At 64.5% G+C, this 25,887-nt stretch overlaps 1 protein-coding gene across 3 annotated transcripts in view; it reads left to right on the top strand.

Annotated features, from left to right (window-relative positions):
- The window catches only part of ASIC4 (acid sensing ion channel subunit family member 4), a 60,597-nt gene extending 35,124 nt beyond the window's left edge, over positions 1-25,473 (top strand). For 2 of the 3 annotated variants that reach the window (XM_086751422.1, XM_086751424.1), the window contains exons 2-10: positions 20,630-20,774; positions 20,943-21,070; positions 21,162-21,321; positions 21,726-21,782; positions 21,881-22,034; positions 22,408-22,499; positions 22,629-22,708; positions 23,050-23,154; positions 23,430-25,473. In XM_086751422.1, the coding sequence (XP_086607548.1) occupies positions 20,630-20,774; positions 20,943-21,070; positions 21,162-21,321; positions 21,726-21,782; positions 21,881-22,034; positions 22,408-22,499; positions 22,629-22,708; positions 23,050-23,154; positions 23,430-23,549 (1,041 nt within the window). In that variant the 3' untranslated portion in view covers positions 23,550-25,473. Of the gene's footprint in view, positions 1-19,774; positions 20,372-20,629; positions 20,775-20,942; positions 21,071-21,161; positions 21,322-21,725; positions 21,783-21,880; positions 22,035-22,407; positions 22,500-22,628; positions 22,709-23,049; positions 23,155-23,429 lie in introns of those variants that run through there. The other variant, XM_086751423.1, reaches the window with a different exon arrangement.
- The last annotated feature ends 414 nt before the right edge of the window (positions 25,474-25,887 follow it).

The raw sequence follows: 25,887 nt of genomic DNA on the forward strand, positions 1-25,887 counted from the left end.
GGGAAGATGTGACCTCTCTCTGCTGCCCACCATGTCCCAAAGCTTTGCCAGGCAGCAGTGGGACCTGTCGAGGCATCGCATCATTGGCGGCTGGAGCCTTCTACTCCTGTTCCCTGAGCCAAATCAGTCCCTCATGCCTCCTCCTGGGAACAACTAAACCACAGCACGAGCTGCTTGGCAGGCAGGGTGAGTCCCAGCTGTGATGTGTGGGCTCGGGCACTCCCGTGCCTCCCAGCTGTGGCTCTGATGCAGGGGCACCCGAACTGCCCTGCACCCGGCCGTCACGCGGCAGCGAGCTCCCGGCTTCATGGCTCCCAGCCCTGGGTCCCCATGTGTGCCTTTGTGTTTGGAAAGCTCTTGTACCCCCGCTGCAGGGGGCAGATACGTGAGTCACGGCGTGTCCTGGCAGTGATGGAGGGCTCCCAGACTGCAGCACAACCCAGTGGGGCAAATGGGCTGGGGTCCCAGGGCGAGCACCCCATAGCGAGCAGCCCCTGGAGCAGAGGTCACGTCCCAGGGGATGCGGGAGAAGGGAAGGAGCTTTTCCTGGAGAGCTGGAGTCCTTCCTTCTCTCTGGGCACGAGGTCAACTTCATCCCAGGGCTGGAAGTTTTACAACAGTGGTGGCCAAGCCGTGAGGCTGCTGCCGGACGGCTGCCTGCTCGGGAGCGGGAGCGGCGCCGAGGCTGGAGCGTGTCCCCTCGCGCTGCCGCTTGCAGCCTTTGCTTACACAATAAATAACCCATGCGGATCCTTTAAGTAAGAGCTGCGAGTGGTAAATGATCTTCCCCTATTTAACGTCACAAATCCACATTCTTTATGGGATAGCAAATTAAGAAACTGTGGGGGGAAAAAAAAAAATCCCCAGCGTAAGCATCTTCCGTGTAATAAAGCCCGGCTGGGCTGTAAATCTCCCCCGGCGGCGGGGACAGCCCTGAGCCGCAGCAAGGCTTCCCTGCAGCCCCGCTGACAAACGTACCCCTCGTGTCAGCTGCCTGAGGGCCGTGCGAGAGCCCCAGCGAAGCCTCTTCTGACCTCCCTGAGCCATGCCGTTCTCCACAGCCCCCTGATCCCCTCTCTGCCCCAGGGACGTGGGGCTGGGCTGCCCCTGCCCGCTGCGCGCTGCTCCCGACATGCTGCCCGGCCCCTTGGGGAGGGCGGTGGGTGCGGAGCCACGCCAGCTGGGTGAGCGCAGCTGTGGTGCTGAGGGTGCGAAGCGTGCGGCACCGGTGTGGGAAATCAATAGCGTTCTTTACGTGCCATTAAGCGGGAGGTTGTGAGCGTCCCTATGGGGCTGGGGCTCAGCTGCGGCAGGTGGCTCGCACCCGCCCTCACCCCTGTGCCTGGCACCCCAGGACGGCTACAGCCCGAGGCCAGTGCTGGCCAAATCATGGGGCGCTGTGGGAAGGGAGAGCCCTCACAGCGGTGCTTTGGGGACAAGGGGGACAGGCACCTGGGGTGGGCGAGGGTCTGGGGGCTGCGGGAGGAGGTGTGTGGAGGTGGTTCCCCTCGGTTGGCAGCAGCATCCTGCCTGCTCACCGGCTGCGGCTGCGGCTGGAGGCTCCGCTCGTGGCCGGGCGGGAGCCGGGTGCCTTTCTCAAAACTGTCTCTCCCCTGTCAAAAGCCTTTTGTTCCTGATCTGTGGCTGCCGAAGCCGGTTCTGCCAGGGCTGGAGGCTGGGGGGGGCGAGGAGGTTGCTGAGTGCTGGCAGCGCCTCTCGGAGCTGGCACCGGCCCCAGCTCTCCAGGCAGGGCCTCCCACCTGCCCGGGACGGTGTGGGGGGCCTCCCCAGCATCCCCGTGCAGACCCCGGGCGGGCGGCGGAAGCTGCTGTGCCAAGACTGGGGAGCATCCTCAGTGGCACCCTAGGTGCACCCTGAGCCATCCCAGCTGGGGCCGTGGGGCGGGTGGTGGGCAGCAGGCTGTTGCCCCTGCCTCCCCCAAGCAAGGCTCTGCCTCCATCCTCCCTGCAACCTGCACTGCTCCCGACGCGGGGACTCTCTCTGACCTTTCCGCCAGAACCGTGCTTAATGTCACATTTTTCAGCCTATTTTTACGCCGGGTAAAAGAGCTGGACTCATTGCTCCTCACCTGCCCTGCCCCGCCTGGTGCCTGCTCAGCGCCTGGTGTTCGCCCACCCCATTTTCCCTCTCCCCCAGTGCAGGGCTGGGCGTGCCCCGGGGTGTGGGGGGCTCTCTGGGGGTCCCTCAGCCACTTGCTGGACTCCAGGCACTGCAGGACCTGCCCTGGCCAGGGCACGGAGGGGCTCTGGGGCCAGGCAGTGCCGTACGGGTCTCAGTGCAGCATCATCCCCACCGGAGGGTGGCATGGCCGTGGCTGTGGTGGGTGTCCATGCCCAGGCTGGGGCTGGCAGTGTCAACGCCCAGGACAGCCTGGAGCATCCCTTGCTGATCCCATGCCCATGAGCTGCTCGGCCGAGCCTGGCCATGCCCATCTGGGTCACCATGCTCCGCTCACCAGATCCGCATCCTGCAGCCCCAGCTTAGTGCCTGAGCCACCTCCCCAGAGCCTTGCAGCCCGTCCAGAGCTCCCCGTCCTCCCAGCCCGGCCGCCGTGCTTGTGCATCCCCAGGTCTGTGTCCCTGATGGTGCAGACGCGCAGTGGGCTGGTTGCACTCCTGTATGGAGCATCGGCAGTGGCAGCTCCGGTGTTGTTACACATGAGCCGCCCGGGCACGGCTCGAGGCACTGCTTGTGCCAGAAAACAGGGGACTTTAATGCAATTCGTTGCCATTTAATTTTACACAATTCCTGCTGCTTAATCCACTGAGAAATGCTAATTTATACAATTCACGTCTAAAAATAAATGTCAGTCCAGCAGCTCCCAGCAGCGGGTAGCTGCTCCCACCAGCCCCCGCCAGAGCCTTGTGCAGAGACCCCACCCCGGAGCCCACCGTGCTCCCAGCCAGCTGGGCTGCTGCTCCTTGCCCCACGGTGCCTGGACCACAGCAGCACGTGGGTGGATATGGGAGTGATGAGGATTTGGGGTATGGAGGTGGGACAGCGAGGGACTGGCTGAACCTAGGGGTGTCACCGCGAAGGCCCTCAGCATGGTGGATCTCGGGGCAGTGTGGCAAGGGGACAGTGGGTGTCCCAGTGATCTGGCTGTCTTTTGGATGGCTCGGGAGGTGTGAGGGGCACGAGGCTCCCGAAGTGTCTTTGGGACCCCCACTACCCCATTTTCCCAGTAAAGATGATGCTCAGCCCTGTGTGCCGCTGCACCCCGGGCTGTGGCTGGGGGTGCATGGGGCGAGAGGGGGGCCCCGGTTCAAACGGCTGGTGTGGGGCCACGTGGGCTGTGCATCAGGGGTCCGGCTGCAGGTTAAGGCAGCCTCTGCCTGGCAGATGGGTGTTAGTTGATTGCCAAGCGCTGTTAATGAATGTGGGAGTGGAGGGAAGCGTACACCCCGCCTGCCTGGGGAGTGGGGGTGCATCATTAGGTCCCTAAGGAGGCTGCTCCGCAGGGGACAGGGAGGGGGTCGGGTCCTGCACGGAAGTGGACTCGTGACTGAGAAGAACCTGTGCTCAGCTCCCCAGACCCCTGGCTCTTGCCCCCAAGCATCTCCATACCCCACTGCCCTCCTCCCCAACCCTCGCCCGTCGCCTCCCCTCTCCCATCCCTTTGCTGGGCAGACCCCCATGCCACCCCCATCCAAGTGGGCTGGCATCAGCACCAGCAGCGACACTGGGGAGGGGGTGCTGTGGCAGCGGGGACCGTGGCTGTGGGTGCCGGCTCCCCGCAGGAGGAGGCCGGGGCAGGGGAGCAGGGGGGTGCGGAGGCGACGCGGCGGGGGAGCGGAGATGCTGGAGGAGCCGGCGGCTTTCCCACCGTCTCCCTGATTGAGATCGGATCACTGTGAGCATAAAAAAGCTCTCTTCATAATTATATTTAATGAATTGACTTTAAAAGCTCTTACGCTCTTATCTGGGTAATTTAATATCACACACTTAATAAGCCTGTCTCCGATACGGGGGGAGCCAGCGGCCAGGACGCCCGCGCCTACTGTGGCTCCCCAGGGATGTGGGACGTGCCACGACGCTGGTCCCACACACCAGGCTGGGCGGATCAGGGGACACTGCCGTCCCCCGGGGCCAGGGCACCCATAGGGATCTGTGGGGCAGTGCCCCCCCCGGCACTACTGGCTGCAGAATGGGGTGGGCACCTCGGACATCTGCAGGAGGGATAGGGCCAGGGCACCCATAGGGGCTTGGCCCCAAAAGCAGGTGCTTGCTGGTGCTGTGGGACCATAGGGTGGTGGGGATGCAGGGCTGTGGGGCTGGTGGGGTGCAGAGTGATTGGCTGGGGTGTTGGGGGCATTCATGGGGTGCAGTTGCGCTTGACTGGGTATGGGGGCTCTGGGCACGGGGCAGGGCTGGCTGGGGTGAAGGTGTCCTGTGCCAGCAGCATGGTTGGATACCACATGGCACCATGGCTGGCAGGGCATCGCTGCAACCCCGTCCTTGGTGCCAGTGTCACTCGTGGCAGGAGTCCCATGACCAGGCGGCACTGGGGCCAGCCATGGGGCAGAGCGCGCCGTGGATCCCAGTGGCACGATGCTGTCGGCTCCCTGTGTCCTTCCGGCTCCGGCCACCTGCACACCTGGGGCTGGGGTGACGGGGGAGTAAACAAAAGCTTGTCACCGTGGTCTTTGCTGCTCTGCCTCACCAGCTCCTGTGCTGCCAGCCAGCCAGGCACTGCTGCAGCCCCGTCAGAAGTCCCCGGCCTCGCCGTGACCCACTGGTGCGTGCATGCGGGTGCCTGCAGCAAGCTGGAGGGGCAGACTCTGCCATATGGAGCCGAGGGCTGCAGGGACCGCGGGAGCCTGTATGTGGGCTGAGGCTGGGATCTGCACCCCTCGGCCACTGGGGCAGCCCCCGGCATCCCCTGCACCAGGCGCTCGTTGGGCAGCAAGGTGGAAAGCCACCGGTCGGGCTCGTGTCCCTTGCACTTCAGAGCCAGAGTGGCTGGAAGCCGGCCAGTCCCCCCAGTCCGACACCGTGTCCCCAGTCACGCTGTGCCCTGTGCTCCCTGGTTCCCAAGTGACAGAGGACGGAGCAACACATCCCAGCACCCCTCCCTGTGCTGTCCCAGGACCCAAGGAGGGTGACGAGGGCAGGGTGTGCAGCGCTGGCCCGCATCCGGCCATCCCCCAGGCGCCGGAGTGCCTGGCAGTGCCGGCTGCTGCGCCAGTGCTCACTGCCAAAGCCGGGCGGGCTGGAGGGAGGCGCGAGCCAAGGCGGCAGGGTCGGGGGACGAGGACGCAGCTGCCACCTGGCCCTGCGAGCGTAGGGAGACAGCCCTAGGCGGAGCGGGGACCCCGGGCTTCTTTCATCCCCCTCTCCTTCCCGGGGTCTCCCTCCGCGGGGGAGCGGCTGGAGCAGGAGGTTTACGGAGCTGCACTAAGTGACGCAAATGGTTTGAAGCCCATAAAGAGAGACGGTTTTATGTAAGACGACTATATAAAGCTCTGCTGTTCTGCCATTGATGAGATATAGGCCTTTATTTATAGAAGGCAATGTTTGCGGTGCGAGCACTGAAAGCCAGCCAGGGACCCGCAGATAGGGCGTCGAGTCATTTCACATGCAGCTGCCGTCGACACTGTTCACACATTAAAGAAAAAAAATTAACAAGTTTGCAGCCAGTCAGGTGGAAAAAACAGTAATTGTCGAAAACCGTATTTCCCCCTTATTCCAATAACAAATAGCTGGAACGCTGCTGGGGAGGCTTGGGCTTGCTCTGGGAAAGATGGGCTGAGGCTCCGGCCGGGCTGGGGGATGGAGCGGGTGGTGGGAAGCAGGCAGGGGTGGGAGGGGGGCCCGGGCAGGGGGTGCTGGGGCTGCTGCAGGCATGCAGGCAGCTGGTGGGGGCCGGGGGGGGATGCCCAGGACCGAAATAGGAGGGCCTGCAGGCAGGGACAATGGCGCTGGCAGAGCGGCACAACCCTGCGTGTGCTGGGGGCTGGGGGGGGGCAAGCATCAGGAGCGTATGGCTGAGGGTGCTGGCTGCACGGGGGGCTGCGGATCAAGCCCCGCTGGGTTCCCCTGCCTCACACAGCATTGCCTCTCCCCGCCTGCCTGCAGAGGGGTGCTCTGAGGTTATTCCTTTGCCAGATGTGGCTGGGTTTTTACTGGAGAGCAAGCAGCGAGTCCCTGTGGTCAGAGCGCCCTGCCAAATTTTGTTTCATGCACGAAAGGAGGAAAAACTTCTCATGATTAATTGTGCAACAGGGGAGAAGGTGCATCTCTCCAACCTGCTCCTTGCCGGTGGCTGGCCTTTTCTCCCAGGTGCTGCACCAACATGCAGCCGGGGAGGAGCCGTCGAGCTCGTCCCCAGGCTGCGGGGCCAGGGTGCAAGGGCCAGAGGGTGCTGACACCTCTGCCACATCCTAACTCTACAAGGGCCATGAGGATCAGGAAAGCCAGCCAGGGCTTCGCAGTGAGGGAGAAGACTCAGGCTTGTGCTTAAGCAGCTTCCCTGCGGCTCCCTGCGCTCTTCCGCGGGTGGCCGTCCCCTGCTTACGTGGCAAAACCTTCCCTCCGTGCTGTGAGCCGTGCCCCGGTGTGCTGCTGCGCCAGCAGCGGTCACAGGCTGGGTGCCACCAGCCCCGGATTGCCTCTCTGGCAGCAAGCGGGAGGTGACGATGGCCCTGCCGCTGAGCCAGGGCACATGGCACTGCACTGCTGGTCTTGGGTGGGGGGGATCTGGGGCTCCCACATGTGCCTGCCCTGTCCGCGGGAGACATCGCCACCTGCATGGCTGGTCCTCCCCAGCCACCCTCGCATGAGTAGGGAGAGCCCTGCTGCAGAAGCATCCCCAGCTCATCATGCCCCTCTCCAGAAAGGCAGAGGCTGGGAGGGCCTGTGGGTGCTGTGTCCCAGCAGCACGGGGGTCTGGGACCCCTCTCTGTGTCGGGGAGCTCAGCCAGCCCCTGCCTGCGGTAGCTGGGCTGGCAGGGAGCAGGGGCTGGGGGGACCCCGTGGCCCACTGCCGGCCACCAGGCGCTGGGATGTGCGGGGTGGGAGGGGAGAGGAGGCACACACCTCATCAGAGCAGAGTCGCTGATTAATCACTAACTGCCAGCCCTCCAGCCGGCAGCTCATTAGCCCTTTAATTCCCAGTGGCCGGCACTACTGGAGGGCCACACGGCTCTGATTGAGCTGGCCACACTCATCTGGGCAGCTGCAATCAGGCCGTGGTCCCCAACTTGTCCTGGTCACCGGCACAATTAGTGGCCATGTCTGCCGTGGCCCCAGGGTGGGCTGGACAGCAGGTGCTGCAGCTGCTGCGGGTGACGCAGGTGCTGCGGGTGCTGCAGGTGATGCAGATGCTGTGGGTGATGCAGATGCTGTAGGTGCTGTGAGTGATGCAGGTGCTGTGGGTGCTGTGGGTGATGCAGGTGCTGTGGGGGCTGCAGCCAGGCACGGGTGAAGCACATCTGTGACAGTGGCTGCGGAGCGCCAGCGAGCATCCCCGAGGGGCAGGAGGCATGCTTGTGTCTCCTCCTGTATCTGGCTGTACCCTGGCTGTGCCTGGAGTATCGTGGTCCCTGCAGCATCACAGGGCCGGGAGCGGCTGTCAGCGGTGTCAGAGGCTGTGGCGAGGTGCTGCGCTCAGCTGCACTTGGATATTTTGCCGGTCTGTCGTCCCCGGGGGGCAGTGGCACCCCTCAAACCCCCGTGATGTCCCATCCCCTGCACCCACAGGACAGCAAAAGGAGGGCTGTGTGTGGTACCTATGTCCCTGCCCACACCCTGGTGTCCCTGCCACCACCCCAGATTCTTTCCTGCCCCAGCTTTTCTTCATCCTGGGCCGGGGCTTAGCCTGGGGGACCCCTCCAGAGGTGGGCTGGGATTGCTCACCTGGGCTAGGGAAGCAGGGCGAGGGCGAGAGGGAGCTGGGTGCCCCAGGAAAGCAGGCACTGGTGGGGGATGGTGCCTGTGGACCTCATACCCTATTTTGGGCATGCAGAGGTGAGCAGCGCTGTGCCTCTCGGCTGCGGGGGTGTGTTTGCAGCTCGGCTGCCCCCCTTTACCCTCCAAACCCTGCTGTGCCCTTCACTCCTGGGCTGCCATCCCCGCAATTTCTTCGCAGCCCAAGGAGGGAGGGAGGGACGGCGCAGCAGAGGGAAGCGTCTCCATCTGTCTTCAACACTCCAGTGACTGAGCAGGGCAGAGCGGGGGCCTTAAAGTGTCCCCACTGCAGGGGTCGGTGGGGCAAGGAGGGATGGGATGCAGGTGGGGGCAAGCCGGGGACCACGCTGGGGCTGTGACCCCTGTGGAGGAGGTAGGGCTGGCATGGCATCTGCTGCCACTGCCCCCGGGAAGGGCACAGAGCATCCCGCCTTCCCGGGCAGCATGGGACCGAGGGCACTATGCAAATCCAGCCAAGATTGATGCAAGTATTAATTATGTCCTGGCGGCTCAGCTCCCTCCCGGCCAGGCAGGGCACCGGGTGCCGCGGCTGCTCGCACAGGAGAGATGGGTTTGCACTGGTAATGTATCCCCTACATCTGGCCCCCTGTCCCCAGCCTGCTGCCTCCTCCCCGCAGGGCACTGTGCTGTGCCAGGCCAGCCCTGCTCTCCCAGCCCCCTGACACTGCCCAGCCCACAGGTCAAAGCCATCACCGAGCCGAGAGGCAAACGGTCCAAGGCAGGAGCAGCGCAAGAGCCGTCAAGCAGCCTGGCATGCCCAGCTCTGAGGTCCTGCTGATCAGAGAGTGTCTGCAATTACATGTGCTAATTACGGGCAGAGGTTCACAGCGGTTCCTACCCTGCTAGCACGATGCTGGTCGCACCAGGGCTCATTGCTCCTGCATGAGGACAGGAGTGGATAATCAGGGCTGCTCAGCTGGCTCTCCCTCCCCAGGCACAGCGTATCCCAGCCGAGTCCCCTGCCCAGCCCCATCCCATCCATCTCGTCCTGTCCTGTCCCATCCCATCCCATCTCATCCCATCCCATCCCATCCTGTCCCGTCCTGTCCCATCCCATCCCATCCCATCCCATCCCATCCCATCCCATCCCATCCCATCCCATCCCATCCCATCCTCTCCCGTCCCATCCTGTCCCATTCCATCCCGTCCCAATCCCATCCTGTACTGGACATGGGTCCAGCACGTGCGATGCCATCCTCAGAGCCCCTGTGCATGCGGCTGTGACAGCTGCTCTGTCCCCGAGCACCTGGCTGATCACGTCTATGTGGAGTTGCTTTTCAGAGGGAGTTTTTTCAGCTCTGACCCCCCCTGTGCTGCTGCTGCTCTGACATCCTGTTTCCTTATCGCCTGACATGACCTTAATTAACTCCCTGGGCTGATAACGCTCTGGGCTTCTCCTCCAGGAGCTGTATCTCGGCATCGTGTCCTGCCTCACCCGCTCAGGGACCGCTGCAGACGGCACGGGCAGCCCGGAGCAAGGGAGAGAGGATGGCAGCGTGGTGCGGGCAGGGCAGGGTGGTGATAGCCGGGGATAATGCCCATGGTAGGAGCATCCATCCTGGGAGGGCAGAAGTGCTGCACAGGGGTCCTGGCCAGGGCCAGGAGCCAGGGCAGGGGACTCGGGGTGGGGCTGCACCATCAGGGCCTCACTGCCTCGAGGGGCTGCCAGCCCGCCCTGGCCACCCCTCTGCCACCAGCCCAGATGGATTAAAATGCCGACACCAATAACTTTTGTAGCCACTTTATCTCCCGCACTCAGCAAATATTGGCGGAGGGGAGATGATTCAATAGCAAAGTTTGCAGATGGGAATCTCGGCGTGCGATCCCACCGGCTCCGTGCCACGCGGCAACCCAGCTGCCTCTGCAGCTTGCCAGGGCTGGGCCTGGCATGGGCGCAGCCCAGGGCCAGCGGGGCTGCTCCCAGCACATTCTCCCCACGGACTGGTTTCCAGCAAGGCACTGGTCTGAGCTTCACTGTGTGGCAGCTCATGTCTCATCCTCGGGCACAGGTAGCTCGGGCCGAGAGCAGGATCCCTGCTCGGTGGTCCTGTCACTCAAATGCCACCAGACCTGCAGGCAGCTCTGCCCTAGCACCGTCTGGGGCGATGCTGTGAGCCCTGCAAAAATCAAAGGGTGCAAAACGCTCTCAGCTGGTCTCCTTCCAGCTTGCAGCCACATGACCCTCTTCCCCACAGCTCCTAGTCCCCAAAACCTTAGTCCTGCCCGTCTCTGGTGCTCAGCTCCCGGCCCCAGACCCCCAGCCCAGGCGGCGGGTGGGATGGGGGGCCAGTTGTTCCTGGTGCAGTTTGTCCCCTCTGCTGACGCTGCCTGCGCATGCAGTGGGAATTGCATTTTCCTGAGGTGAGGTGGAGACTATGGGCATTATGGAAAGCGTGTACAGATACTGCTGTTCCCAGCACGTGATGTACGGGCTGCTGCAGGCAGCACGCGATCCTGGGAACACGGCTTTGGCTCCGAGCATGGTGAAGGGGAGGCTGGTCTGAAGGACAGAGGAGGTGGGAGCTGCTGGTGCTGCTCCCCAGTGTATGGGAGGCAAAGGGGGCACGAGGAGAGGGAAGGAGTCCCCCAGTTGCAGGGGCAGGTTGTCCCATCTCATCCCTACTAGGACATGTCCCTGCTCCCATAGCAAGCCCTGGGAGGAGCTGGGGGAGGACTGGAGAGTTCCTGCAGATGCTGAGGACCCGCACAAGGGCAGCGTGGCCCAAGCATCCAGGAGGGGCAGGCACCCCAGTAGTCCTGAAACCCCCCCAGCCCATGACCGCCTGCATGGCGAGCGGAGGACGGGGATACAGGGATACGGGGATATGGGCCACAGGGTTGTCTCTGCCCACCGGTGCCTGCACCTCCTCCCCTGCCCAGCAGCCCCAAGGAGGGAGCCTCTGCCAGCACCGGGGTGCGGGGGCTCTGTCGATCGGCCCCTCCGCCCAGGAGCACGCAGGCTGGGGAAAGCCAACCCCTATCATGTTTGTTCCATTGATTTAGCGCCACGGAGAGGGTTTAATCAGCCTTTAGCCTGCACGCTCCAGCATTAAGAACAAATCCATTAGCCACGAGATAACCACAAAGGGTTGCACTGAGGCTGGATGAGGTCCCAGCGCCTTCAAGATGCAAATTGGCAATCAAAGATCAAAGCCGCGCAGCTCCCTAATCTCTACTAAAAGGGCTCAGCTATTACCGAGCCCTTTCCTGCTGGGCTGTGATCACCCCACTTCACTCGGGTTCCAATGTGCTGGTGGGTTACACCATCACCCCAACTGGCCCCCGGGTCCCCAATAGCCCCCCGAGCTGGCCCTGGGGAGCAGGGTGCAGCCGGGGCTGTTTGGCTGCGTGTTTTTTCCTTCAGTTCTGATATGCGGGGGTCAAATTCGTGTTGGCAGAGAGAGCGGAGCCCCCAGCATTGTCAGGGGGTCAGCAGCTAGAGGGGAGGTGAAGGGGGAGAGGCAGGGGTCGGGATGGAGCAGGGCATCAGGGGAAGCTGTGCAGGGCTTATGCGGTGACTTTGGGGACGGGGGGGGATGCCGGCAGGTGGCTCCCCCTTCCGCTGCTCAGGGTTTTATCCTGGTTCAGGCCCTGCCTGGCCATACCAGGTGGCTCAGGGCAATCCCTGCCGGCCCCAGGGAAATCAGTGCTGGAGAGCGTGGCAGGGGGGCAAGGCATGGGTGAGGGATCAGGACAGAGCAGGGTGCCTTGGGACCAAATTCCCCTTTTTGGGGTATTCCCGCCCACCGCATGTCACCCTGCGGAGGGGGTGCATGAAGTCCCGACTCCCAGAGCCGCCTTGCCGGCTCCCATGCAGTGCTGGGGTTGGGAGGCTTCCCCCCCGCTCCCTGCCCGGGCCATCCTGCCTGTGCTGGCTCCACACGCGGCCGCCCCGGCAGCCCCGTGAGTCCCGCACCACACAGGACAGCTGTGAAGCCACCAAGCTGTGACAGGAGCTGCACTGCCAGCACTGTCAGCAAGTTTCGGGCAGTGCAGATGCGTGCTCTGCTCGACCGGATCTGGCTCGGGGAGAAGCATCCCCCCGCATCTCCCTGTGATGGGGAGAGGCTGAGTGAGGCGCTCTGGGATGGGCGAGCAGGCGACACATCGGCCCTGGCAGCAGGGAGCAGAGGGCTGTGCCCGGCCCTCCTCCCGTCCAGGGACCCGTTCTGCCGGCTGCCGCTCGGTGAGGGGCCGCTCGCCGCTCTCAGGGCATCCCCGGGCAGGCAGTGAAGCCCTGCAAGAGAAGCAGGCGGTGAGGCGCTGGCAGCACCTCAGCCAGGGTGACAGTAAATCTTACCAGTGTAAACCCATCCGTAGGCAGCAGGATAACCCCCGTGACAACCCGGCTAGCGCTGAGGCTTCATCTGCACCGTGTCAGTGCTGTGGATTTACAGATAAACGCCAAGGCTGGAGGGACCATGTCTGTGCCGGCACCTGCCAGCTCCGGGGAGGCGACCCCCTGCTCCTGCTCACCCCTGCTCTGTGGCTGCCAGAGCTGCCAGGGCCAGGCTGAGGGTGGCCCAATGGCATCGGTCATGGCGTTCGCAGTGGGACGAGCAGATGGAACAAAGCTGATCTGGCACCCGGCAGGGGAGCACCGGGATAGGTGAAGATCGAGGGAGGGGTACATGCAGGGCGAGGTGGCACTGCCCTGCCTGCCATCCTGGCCCTGCTGTGTCCTACATGCACCGTCCCACGGAGCCCTGCGTCCTCCATCCCATCCGTAGGGGCATGGGCATCGTTGAGGCTGGACCAGCAGAGCACGTGTGCCGGGGCAAAGACCGGGAAATGTGTGTGTGACATGGGCAGTGGTGTGTCCCCGAGGCTGTGTGACAGCGCCAGGCGTGAGATGTGGGTGGGTGCAGCCTGCGTGTACATCCCTGTGCGTGTGTACGCGTGTCCATCCCCATGCAGCCACCCCTGCTCCGGCTGAGCAGCCGTGGGGGGGAGGAGGAGGGGGTACTTGTGTGCCAGGCGTGGGGTGCTGGCGTGTGCCCGCCAAGCGCAGCGGTCCTGGCGGAGGCTGGCGAGCGAGGCGGGCTGGCTGGCAGCAGCCGCTGCCCCAGGCCTGCGCTCCGCGGCTCAGCTCCTGCATCTGCTGGCGGCGAAGCCCGCGCAGCCGTGGGAGCAGTAATGAGATGGAGCAGCAGAAGGACGGCGAGATAAGGCTGCCTGCGCTGCCCCGGCAGATTAAACGCTGGGATTAAGCAGGCGGTGCCAGCTCTGCTGCCTTTTTATCTCGCTGCTTCTCCCCTCTTATTCTCCCGCAGTCGATAGTGAACGGTCTCTGAGCTGTCAGCAAAAGAAATTGCTTGTTAACCCTTTGGGGACGGGCAGCGCAGCGCAGTTGCTTTCCAAGGGGAGCGATCCCCGGGGACGGGGCTGCAGCGGAGTCCCAGGACCTGCTGCCACCTCAACCAAAAGCCTCCAGCATCCAACAGGCACCATGCAGAGGCACTGGTGGGACACCCTGCAGCCCTGGGGTCCCTGTGAGTGACAGCGGCTGGAGAGCAGCAGCTGTCTGACCTCCACAAAGGAGCCCCAGGGACCGTGCGCACCCCACTTTCGGGTACCCTTGATGTTCCCCGCTTTCTCCAGCCTGCAGGATGGATGGGCTCAGTGCTACATCTCTGAGTAACCACCAGGTTGGGGATCCTTCCCTGGTCCTGGGGCCAAGCGGCACGGACTGGCTGTGCCTGCACAGCACCACACATGGTGCTGGGTCTCCTCCGGCTGCCGAGAGGAGCCTGCTACCCAAACCCACAATTGCTGGTCTCTGTATACGTGCGTGCTTTGTTGGGTTTGCAGCAGCGAGGCCGAGCTGCAGCCCATCCCAACGCTCATCCCTAGCGCGCTGTGCTGTGTGCCCAGGGGCAGCGTGCCCGGCGCAGGGGTGTCTGGGCATGGGAAGCCGACCGGAGAGCGCCGGAGGGTGCACAGGGTGATGGCAGGATTGCTGCTCAGCACAAACCCAGGCCAGGGAGCGTGTTAGCAGCTTGCTCTGGCATGGTTGGGGGGTGCAGCTTTGGTGCACCTTTCCCTTGGGGACCCTGAGCTCCTCCTGGCTCTGCCCCATAGCTTTCCCCATCTCCCTCCCAGAGGGAGCAGGAGGCAGAAACATGGGGCAGAAACCTCCTGGTTAGTCGTCCCGACCTGGGTGGGATGTTGCCCCACGGCCGCTGTGGGGTGGAGAGGGCAGAGTCATGCATCTGCGTGGGCCGAGGACCCCGCTGGAGGGGTGTGCAAGCCCTGGGCAGCTGGGGCTGGGGAGTCTGCTGGGGAGCTGGAGCAGATGCTGTGCCAGGCAGGCGAGCGGAGCCTGGATCGGGAGAGGAAACCAGGAGCGACTGGCACGTGCGGGCTGGCAGGCTGGAGGCTGCAAGGGGATGGGATTGCTGTTTATAAATACATCAAGGGAGTAAACACAAGGGAGGGAAGAGAGCTATTTGAGCTAAGGGACAATGCTGGCAAGAGAACAAATGGTACAAACTGGCCATGAATAAATTTATATTGGAAATGAGGAGCTGAGGGAGATTCTGGGATGAATTCCCCTCAGGAGCAGCGGGAGAGGAAAGCGCAACTGTGATGGCACTTGCTCTGCTACCAGAGGCAGCTGTGTGCTGCCATGCCTGTGCAGCGGGGCTGAAAGGTGACAACCTGGGGTCCCCAGCCCCTCAGCTCCGTGTCACAGCCACCCTGGCTCCATGTGGCTCTCTCCAACTCCTGCCTTGGCCAGTGCAGGACTCCTGTGGTGACGGCTTGCAGGGAGCGCTCCTTCCCTGGCACACGAGTTTGGGAGTGCTGTCACAGATGCTGCTCCTGAAAGCAGGGTGGTGCCAGTGTCCCACTGCTTTACTGATGTCACTGGCAGCGCTGGGGCAGACGCACTGGGAAGGTATCCTTGCCCACGTGGACAGTGAATCCCTCTGCCATGCATTGCATCCCGGTGCTCCTGACCCACCTGGTCTGGATCCTGCGCGCCCCCGGAGGGCACGGGGCTGCATGCTGGCCCCCGTGCAGCAGCCTGGCAGTGACCTGCTCGCCATGCCTTGTGCCAGGGCTCGAGTGCCTCCCACCACACTGCCTGGCTGGTGATGCAGCCCGTGGCATGGCTGAGTGCTTGGTATTCCAGCAGTGAGCCTACTTGGCATGAGAGGGCATTTGCCTGCCCCACATGCCCACATCTCCACTGCTGGCTCAGGCCTGGCCAAGGGGGCTCAGCTGGCATGGGCTGGCCTGTGGCACAGAAAGAGGCACATCTGTGGTGCCAGGAGGGGTCCCAGCCCCTCCCGAATGTGCTCACAGCATCCCCTGGCCCCCCTGCCACCCAGCTGCTCGCCCTCCTCCTGAGGAAGCAGGTCGGGGTGCTGTGGAGGATGCTTCAGAGCTTGGCCCTTCATAGGATGGGGGAAGCAAGGAGCCCAGCACAGCGCTGGTGTGCCGTGCTCAGGGACGAGGGTGCCCTGCTCTGCCGGGGCTGAGGCTGCAGAGCCCCATGGAGGCAGGAGCCCTGGCCCCTGCGAGCGGGTCTGCATCCCATAGGAGCCATCTCTGCAGCTCTGTGTGGGGCAGGGGGCTGCGTCATGGGGCTACCGGTCTGGGGGATGGTTGTGCTGCTGCCGGAGCTGGGGTTGAGCCAAACTGGCACTGTTCCCCAACCCCTCCTGGGACCAGGGAAGGGAAATGGTGCGACCGTGCGTGAGAGGGGACATTTGCAGAGCCGAAAACATCCCACTGGCTCAGAAAATTGCTGCAGAATCGGGCTTGAAATGAGTTGAAATTGCTGAATCCAAGCGGATCTCATATCCCGGGCAGTTGCAATGCTGGCGTCAGCGCTGCGGCTTCCCTCCCGGGGCACCCAGGCGGGGCCTGGCCGCACCATGCAGAGGGAACAGGCTGCTGGGGACGCAGTGAGGGGCTGCCATAGGAAGGCTGGGGGCATGGTGAGGGGCTCTGCCACAGCTGGGCTGCGGGATCAGGATGGCTGTGGCGGGGGCGGGAGCAGAGCGGCATGTGTGGGTGTACCATTGCCCCAGCTCTGCCAGTGTTGTCCCAATTTGGCCCCAGCTCCTGTGGTGCGTCTCCTGGCCAGGGGCATCCTTGTGCCTCCAGCTGCCTGCGCTCGCTCAGGAAGCAGCATTTCCAATTTTGGAGGCTGCTTTCCTTTATACCAGAGCCCTGTTCATGCTCACTTGCACTCGGCTGGGGTTCCTGGAGATCACCCTCAAGGTTACCCCTGCACTGGCATCCCCACCAAGCCCATGGTGAGCAGCACTCCTGTGTCTTCCCATCCCTGTCCCCATCATGCCCCGCAGATGACTGTTCTCAGGGGTGTATCTGTGCTGAGGTGCTCGCTCCCACACCATGGGGTGTACCCATGCCCAGGGCCTGCCTGCCAGCTGCTTGTCCCAGTGGGGACATGGGAGCAGGGCTGCTTGTCCCAGTGGGAATGTGGGAGCAGGGCTGTATGTCCCAGCAGGAATGTGGGAGGAGGGATGGGTACCCTGGGTGTGCAGGGGTAGGACTCGCCGATGCCGCGCATGCCGCAGCTCGTTTCCCTTGCATGCAGAGGTTTGGCTGGAAGCTTAGCACGGCCTCTTGTCTCCTTGGAGCAATCAGGATTTGTCGCTGCTTGCAATGTTTAATGTTGTCTTCCAGAGGCTAAATACCATGGGGAGCCGTGTAAGCCGCGGAAATACCTGCGTGAGCTGGGATCAACCAGAGGCTGGCATAATGGGCTGGCAGCAGTGGGGATGGGAGGCTGGGAGTGTGTGTGGCTTCCAGTGCTCGTGGGTGGGCTGGCATGAGTCGGGGGCAGGATCCTGGGGACCAGCACCTTGCATCCATGGGCCTCCCCACAGCGGGGGTGCAGGACTGTGAGCCCCAGGGAGGTGGAAGGGACTTGAGGGGCCCCAGAGCTGTGTGGGGTAGGGAGGAGGATGCCAGGGCCCCCAGCGATCCCTGGCTGGGATCTGCCTGCCGAGGCACAAGCCGCTATTTCTGCCAAGGTCAGCGTGTCTCCACGGCAGAGAGCAGGGAAATGAGGAATCGTGTCGAGAAATTACCTCCCTAATGGGGTCTCCCCTGCACGTGAGCGTGGCGCGGGGATGCCGGCATGCAGCAGCGGAGCAGGAAGACCAGCGCATGGTGTGGAAATCCTGCTGCCCTGGCCCTGAAGCTGTGGCACCCATGGGTACCCAGCGAGCGCAGCTGGGTGCCTGGGGGCCCATGCCCCAGGCACCATCCATGGCTGGACACGTGTGCTCCAGCCCTGCAAGGCACATTTCTGGGTCAGCTGTGGGGAGGAAATCATGTTCCTGGTGCAGGCAGGCTCTCCTCTGCCCTTCCTCCTCCTCCTCCTCATGCGCTCCCTGTTATCTAATTGGGTTTGTCATGCTGGAAAGGCAAAGCCCTTCAGGACTGTGCTGTGCTCTCGCCAGCACGATTTCACAGCTGGCCTCGGCACCTTGGCAGCCGACAAGTGAGTAACTCAGCTGGGCGCCACGAGCACCACTGCCCTCCCCACGTGCCCCTGCAGCCATGCCTGTCTGCCTGGGGCCGCAGGCGACAGAGGACAGGACCTTCTCCTCCAGTCCTGCCCAGCACTGGTGTCTGTCCCCACGTGCCCCAGCCTCTGCATCCCATCCCCATCCCTTGCCTCGCTCCAGGGTGATTGCGATGCTGCCCGGAGATGTCTGAACTGACATGAGATGGAAGCGTTCAAAGAAATGACATTTCCTTCAGCCTGGGAAGCTCATCCTCCGTTTAAAGAAAACTAATATAAAAGCTGCCCTGGTGTGCAAGGGGCTGATGGTATCAGGCTGGCAGCCTCCAGCTCTCTCAGCCACGATAAATCTCAGCAAGGAGATGAGCCAGCTCTAGCAGCCACGCCAGCATGGTGAAGGGACCCGAGCTGTGTCCCGGGGATGGTGCAGGGACACATGGGCTGGAGCTCAGCATGGGGTGGGAGGGGGTGATCCACTGGGCTGGTGCTGGGGGTGCAGGGAGCAGGGAGCCCGTGGCAGTTGTGGCGTGGAGGGGATGGTGCGGGCACAAGTGGGGCGTGGGGCCATGTGGGTGGCGAGGGCTGCACTGCAGCCTTGGCTTCGTGTCCCCAGGGGTCACAAGCTCTGCCCCGGGGTGGCACTGCAGCCCCCCAACAGCATTTGCTCCTCCAGCAAAACGAGCGGCAGCGTTGGCATCCCGTGGCAGGTGGGATGGAGACCGTCCCTCCCCAGGGCACGCCGTGGGGTTCCGGTAGGAGCCGAAGAGGGCAGATGGGGGGGCATTCCTGCCTAGGGATGGCGGGCCTGAGGTCGGGATGCTGGGGCGTCGGGGTGGGGGGGTCCGGGGGGGAGGCGGTGCCGGGGCCGGCAGCCCAAACGCGGGGCCCTGCTGCCCCCTGCCGGAGCCCGGCCTGCGGCTGCGGGACCCGGGGTACCGGGGTACCGGGAGTGCTGGGGCCAGGTCAGAGCCAGCAAAGGGCCCGAGCTGGCGCCCTGGGTGCCTTCGGGCCAGGACTGGCCCCGCTGGCGGTGGGGTGGGAGGCAGGTGCCCTGCAGCTGCCCCTGGGCACCGGGGATGCTGCCTGCTGCCTCCCTCGGCGTCCGTCCCGTTCCCCACCGCCAGAACCCGTTCCTGACCTGCCTGGCGTCCTCCTGTGCCTGTCACCAAACTGCCAGCTTGCATCCTGGCTGGGTCGCAGGATGGCGACAAAGTCACGTTGATGGGGCGAGCAGGAGCCCCTCACTTGGCAGTGTCCCGCCCCCTCCCCATTTCACCACTGCCTTCCTCCTGCCCCAGCTGTGATGGAGCAGCAGAGATGCTGCCCTTCGCTGGGGCCATGAGGGCCCCGGCTGGTCCCGGGGCTGCAGGACCCCCAGAGCCAGCCCATGCCTTGGCAGGGCTGGTGCCGAAAGTGGGTGGGTGCCCAAGAATGGCGGCAGCGGGAGATGAGAGGCTGCCACGGAGCGCGGCGCCGAGCTTTGAAGGCACCCTGACAGGCTGTCGGGGCCCTGCCAGCCACGCTGACAGCCTGGTGCAGAGACACCTCCTCCCCCCTGCTGCCACCGCACTCTGATCACAGCCTCACCGTCACTTCAAAGCGCCCGCCGGGCTCAGGTGGGCTCCCACGCAGCCTCCCACCCCATGGATCTACTCTTTCTGCCCCACAGCCCTGCTTTTCCCACCCCACAGGGCCCAGATCCACTGGGGTCCCCAGCTCCAGGACAGGGGATATGAGGGTACAGCACTGGGGACCTGGATACAGGCATGGTCCCGAGCAGCACTGGCAGGAGACAATGGCCCCCCAGGCCTCGCACCATCCCGCCTGTGTGGGGCAGGGCCCCCAGCCCCAGAGCTGGAGACCCTGGGGATCTAGACACAAATCCAGGAGGGGCTGCAGTGCCAGGGCAGGGGACACCGTGGCACAGCATCCCTATGCGCAGGGCTCACACAGCATGGCTGGGACAGGGCATAACCATCCAAACCTGAGTGCCCGCCATGCTGGGGCACTGGGTGCTGCCAGTTTATTCTGCCTAGGGTAACGCAACACCCCCCACCATCCCAGCCCGGCTCAGGGAGGAATTTTCCATTTCCGAATGGAGGTTAGGGGAAGGCGTGTGTTTGCAGCAGCCCCCTCCTCTCCCTCCCCTCGCCCGTCACCAGAGCAGCTCGGGAAGGCGCCTGCCACATTCGTCTCCGGGGAGGTGCGGAGCAAAAGCCTCCCAGGAGGGAGAGTTCCCGAGCGGACCACGGACCCCGGGCAGCCTCGGGGGCAGCCTGCACCCCGCTTCTCAGAGGAGCCACCCTGCCTGCAGTGATGCCGCTGCCCCTTGCCTGCTGCCGGGACGAGGAAGCCCTGGCACCAGCTCGGGATGGCGGCACTGCCCAGCTCGCCATCGGCATCCTGCGCGCCACCAGGATCCCCGGGCTGCACTACATGTGCACCCGCCCGCAGTCCCGCCTGCGCCGCCTGCTCTGGAGCCTGGCCTTCCTGGCCTCCGCTGGGCTGCTGGCCACCGGGGCCACCGACCGCCTGCACCACCTGCTCTCGCACCCCGTGCACACGCGGGCGCGCCTCGCCTGGGCCCCGCAGCTCCGCTTCCCAGCCATCACCCTCTGCAATCCCAACCGGGCGCGCTTCCTGCACCTCACCAAACCCGACCTCTACTCGGTAGGGCAGTGGCTAGGACTGGCCCGGGAGAACCGCTCACTGGTGCCTGAGATGCTGGCTGTGCTGGGAGAGGACCGGCGCACGTGGCTGACACGTCTGGCCAACTACTCACGCTTCTTGCCGCCCCGCCGCTCCGAGCGCACCATGCAGAGCTTCTTCCACCGCCTGGGCCACCAGATCGAGGACATGCTGGTGGAGTGCCGCTTTCAGGGAGAGCGCTGCGGCCCCCAGCACTTTGTCCCTGTGAGTCTGCTCCTGGTAGGGGTGGGACAGCTGGGCTGCCCCGTGGGTGCTGGCAGCAATGCTTCACCTCCTCTCAGCAAGAGCAGAGGGGTGGCAGCATGTTGGGAGGCTGAGATGACACCTGCCAAGGGCTGTGCAAGACATTTTCCAGCACTACTGTGGGACTGGAATGGGTCCCTGGACCTCATCCTGCTTGCAGAAAACCCTGCCAGACCCCTGCCTGCTCCCTCACCTCCCCTTTCTTTTCTTCCTCCCCAGGTCTACACACGCTATGGTAAGTGCTACACCTTCAACGGGGACCGGAGGAACCCACGGGTGACCCGCCAAGGTGGCATGGGCAACGGGCTGGAGATCATGCTGGACATCCAGCAGGAAGAGTACCTGCCCATCTGGAGAGAGACCAGTGAGTAGGGCAGGGCATGGGCAAGGGGTGCTGGGAGGGAGGGCTGCTGGGCAAGCAGGGCACCCCAGGGGGGCTGTGTGGCAAGTGGGGCACCGGAGCGGTGCTGGGCCCTGGGGTGCAGGTGCTGGGTGCATGCAGGCGCACAGCCCCTCTATCCTTCTCCTGCAGACGAGACATCATTTGAAGCTGGCATCCGGGTCCAGATCCACAGCCAGGACGAGCCGCCCTACATCCATCAGCTGGGCTTCGGCGTCTCGCCCGGCTTCCAGACCTTTGTGTCCTGCCAGGAGCAGCGGGTAAGGCAGGGTGCCCCGGAGCCCCCGGGAAGGCACCCACGGGCCCCCAGCCCGGTGCAGCCCTGCAGCCATGCCCCTCTCATCCCGGCAGCTCACCTACCTGCCGCAGCCGTGGGGGAACTGCCGGGCCAGCGTGCAGGGGGAGCAGACGCTGCCCGGCTACGACACCTACAGCATCGCTGCCTGCCGCCTGCAGTGCGAGAAGGAGGCCGTGGTGCAGAGCTGCCACTGCCGCATGGTCCACATGCCAGGTGAGGGGCGCACGTGATGGTGTGGGGCACCCTGCTGCCCCAGTGCTCTTGCTCAGGGCTGCCCTGGCCCCCTTCGGCCTGCACCCAAGGACCACCCCTTCCCTATCCCTCTGCACCCAAGGGTCCTCCCCCACCCCATCCCTCTGCACCCAGGGACCACCCCATCCTCTCTGCACGCTGGCTCAGCCCCTGTCCTACCCTCCTTCCACCCCAGGTCAGCCCCTTCCCTGCCTGCCTTGTACTCAGGGGCCACCCCCACCCCAGCCAACCTGTGGCCAAGGGCCACCCGTCCCCATCCCCTCCGCACCCAAGGGCCCGACTGCCTTTAGGGGAGCGAGTCAAGGCCAGGGGACAGAAGCGGGCCAGACTCCCACCCCCCCCCCCAACCAGTTGCTTCTCTGCAGGCAATGAGTCCATCTGCTCCCCCAATGTGTACATCGAGTGTGCTGACCACACGCTGGGTAGGTGCAGCGGCGGGAGGGTGGCTGGGGGCCATCCAGGACCCCCTGGGCAGGGGTCCGGGGGGTGTGTGGCCATGCCAACTGCTGCGTGCCCCCAGACGCAGCAGTGGAGGACAGCCAGGAGCGCTGCAGCTGCCCCACGCCGTGCAACCTGACACGCTACGGCAAGGAGATCTCCATGGTGCGCATCCCCAACAAGGGCTCAGCACGCTACCTCGCCCGCAAGTACAACAAGAATGAGACCTACATCCGGTGAGCTGCCAGCGCCGGGGTGGACAGGGGGCTGGGGACACTGGGGAACTGGGACACCCATATCCCACTCCTGGCAGAGTGCAGGGAGCAGGTCCTGGCACCTGTGGTCCCCGCAGCATCCTCTGCCCAGGGGTGGCTGCCATTAGAATATCTCCTCGACCCATCTGTGTCCTCCCAGCCCTCCTGCCAGCATCTCCCCACCCTATGGTCCCTCCCAGGCTGGGACATCCCCCTTCTGTATCCCCACCACACCAGCCTGAACAACTCAGCACCTGGGAGCCGGAGGGCTGGGGGACAGGGGAGATTTGGGGACAGTGGGGGTGAAAGGGTCAGTGACCAGCCCTCCTTGCTGAGCACTGTGGTGTCAACACAGGGAGAATTTTCTGGTGCTGGACATCTTCTTTGAGGCACTCAACTACGAGGCCATTGAGCAGAAGAAAGCCTACGACCTTGCTGGACTTCTTGGTGACTCCCCCCACCTTCTCATGGAACCCCAAAGCGTGGAGCTCTGGGTCCCAGCCCCGAGAGGGTATAGGGCTCCATGCGGGCTGCGCAGCATCACTTGGTGACCGTGTCCCCCTCCTCCTCTCCCAGGGGACATCGGGGGACAGATGGGCCTGTTCATCGGTGCCAGCATCCTCACCATCCTGGAGATCCTCGACTACGTCTACGAGGTGCGCTGAGCCCTCGGGGCTGCATCTTGGCGGTGGGAGTGAGGCTGTTGCATGCAGGCGAGGTGTGGAGTGGGTGTGCCATGCGTGGCCACCCCAGAGGGCTACCACAGCCCCCAAATTGGGGAACTGCCAGCAGGAGGATGTGGGAGGAAGTCCCCCAACATCCCTCGGTGAACTGAGGACAGGGAGGGTGGCAGGCAGAGGTGCTGTCCCCGCTGCAGACCCACGTCCCCCGGGCAGGCAGGGGAGCTGGCGGCAGGCAGATCTGTGCAGAACGAGGTGCCCATACACGGGATGCTCCCTGTGTGTGGGTCTGGGGCTGACCCCACCTCTGCACCCAGGTGATCCGGGACAGGGTGAGCCGGGTCCTGCGCCGCTCCAAACCACCCCTGAAGAAGCCCTCAGGCAGCATCGCCACGCTGGGACTGGAGGAGTTCAAGGACCAGGTACCCCCGTGGGGGTGGGCTGCCCGGGGGGCTGCCAGGACAGGGCTAGGGCAGCGTCTGCCCCCACCCCAGGGGGAAGGGACATTGTCCCAAGAGCGAGGGACAGCGCAGCTCTGCGTTTGGTCACCCCAGGCTGCAGAGGTGAGGCAGCCCCGGGGTGGCAGGGAGCTGGGTGCCCCTGGGGGGACTCCTGGGGACAGGCTGTGCTGGGTGGGGGAGCAGGGGGACAGGGTGTGTGGGGTCTGTGCCTACCCCACTGACTGCCATCCCCACAGAGCCCCTGCGAGACACTGGGCCGGCATGTGGAGGGCGCCTACAACGCGGGCATCCTGCCCAACCACCACCACCGCCACCACTACCCTCACCAGAGCGTCTTCGAGGACTTCGCCTGCTAGGCCAGCTAGGAACTGGGCGGGGGCAGCCCCACGCCACCCCCGCCCCACAGCCGGGACCGGCCACGCCGCTTACACCCGGCGATGTCGCCGGAGCTGCCTTGGCACCAGCACCAGAGCGGCCCCCCAGCCCTTTCACCTGTCCCCTCCGCTTGCCCCCAGCACGTGGGCTTGGCCCCATCTGAAGCACACGGCGTGGAGGGGCACAGGCACGTCAGGGGGATTTGGGGGAGCAGCAGGGTACCGGGCAGTGGGGCCCTGGCAATGCAGAGCATGCAGGGGATAAGCTGGGGTTCCTGTGAGCCCCTCCGAGCCCTCCCCTGCTGACCCCTCTTGCAGGGGGGTGTCACTGCCCTGCACAGCCCACCCAAGAGGCAGAGGTGCCTGGAGCGGATTCCTCCCGCTGGGGATGGCCCCCCCATACCTTCCTGCTGCGGGGCAGGGCAGCGTTGCAGGGTGCCCCTCTGAGCCGCACGGCCCCCCCGGCCAGCCCAGGGACACCCCACCTGCATGGCACCACCCTGACCCCTGGCACCACCACCACTGTGACACCCCCCCGAGACATCTCCCCCCCCTTCCACAACTTCATGCAGCCTGCCAGAGCTGCAGCCCCCCGACCTCCATTGCTGTTCCCAGCCAGACCCCTGCACTGTGACCCCCCCCTCCCAAATCCAGTGTTGGCCCCCAGTAGCCCCCAGTCATTGCGGCACTGCAAACCTACTGCCTCCTCCCTTTCCTGCCCCCAAAGTCACTGTGTACCCCGGCCTCCCCATCCTCTCCTTGCCCAGGCACTGCCCACAGCGGCTCGTCCCCTGGTGCAGCCACCCGGCACAGCCCAGGCGTCGTGGCGGGGCCCTGCCCTCGCTCCCCTGCCCGTCGCCGCTCTTTCGCACCATGCACGTACCCCTTGCCACGCTCCCACCCCCAGGTGCCGAGCACCCACTGTGCCTCCCCAAGACTGTACATGGCTAGGAGTGTGCTCCATGCCCAGCACCGCCTGGACAGCCACAGCCCGACCCAACGGCCAGAGCCTCGGGCATGGCCGGCACCCACAGCCCTCCTGCCTGCCCCAAGATGGCAGGATCCACAGCAGGACCCACGGTGCACCCACCCCCTGTCCTGTCAGACATCGCCTCCTCCCCCTCCACTGTAGCAGACACCAGCGCAGGGCAATCCGCCCCAAAATATCTCAGGAGGGTGGGGTGGGCTGGCAAAGCCCCCCTCGACACAACACATGCAGCAGAGAGGGGGACTCCAGGGGAGGAATTTGGGATCTCTAGGGGAGGCCTCTGGCCCTGCTGGTTTGGCCCCAATCCCTGGTGCCCACAGATGGAGCATGGCCATGCCCCGTGGTGGCCAAAGCCATAGATGCCGGAGGAGCTATCGTCCTCGCAGCCCCCAAGGCCCCGCGCACAGGAGACGCAGGGCAGGGACCGGAGCAACAGCCTGGTGATGTGCCCTGGCTCTGGGTACGTGCGGCCCAGTGGCACCCCAAAGTATGTGCCCACGTTGAAATGTGTTCCACCTGGCTGCGGGGTGTCCCGCATCAATCTGCATGGGGGGACACAGCAAGTGTCCCTGCCCCGGCATGGCAGGCACAGCCCCTCCAGAGCAGCCTGTGTCAGCTCCCCAGTGGGGTCTCCCCCACACCCACCTGCAAGCGGGAGTGTCCTCAGAGGGGTACCAGACATTAGCCCGGGGACATGCTGTGGCCATGCCAGCCAGCCCTACACCAAGGTCTCCTGCGGTGGGTGGGATGGTGCAGGATGCGACCCCTCCCTGTCAGCGGGAGCAGCAAGCCCTGAGTGGGATGGGCACGGGGGTCACGGCAGGAGGGCTGGTGCGAACGCCCTTGTGCTGCTGAACATGAGATCTGCGTCACTGTTTTATAAATGTACAAATGCTCCCTAATAAAGAGGCACAAGTAGGTCTGGAGCCACCTCTGCAGGGTTGGGGGCGGGCAGAGGTGGGGGGAGCCCATCCCACCCCTGGGGGAGGTGGTGGTGAGACCTGGGGAGTACTTTGGAGTCTGGCACCCATATGCTGGCCACCACGAGCGCCAGCACGCTGGGTTGCCCGCAGGCGAGCATCTCTGCATAGCTGCCCGCAGAAAGCCATGCCCACTGCCCAGCTCTCTGAGCCTCGACTTGCAGCGGAGGAGCAGTGGTTGCCAGCTGGGCATCAGCAGTGGGAACTGCCAGAGCCGTACCCCGGCCCCCAAATCGCCCTGAGGCAGAGTGGGCACCCCACCAGCACCCCACCAGGCTGCACCAGCCCCAGGCAGGCAGTGCGGTGGGGAGGATGGATCCTGCCCCCCCAGGGGCTGATGCAGGGTGGGGGG

The sequence above is a fragment of the Chlamydotis macqueenii genome, chromosome 6 (genome assembly GCF_036417535.1).
Source record: "Chlamydotis macqueenii isolate bChlMac1 chromosome 6, bChlMac1.mat, whole genome shotgun sequence".
Taxonomy (NCBI): domain Eukaryota; kingdom Metazoa; phylum Chordata; class Aves; order Otidiformes; family Otididae; genus Chlamydotis; species Chlamydotis macqueenii.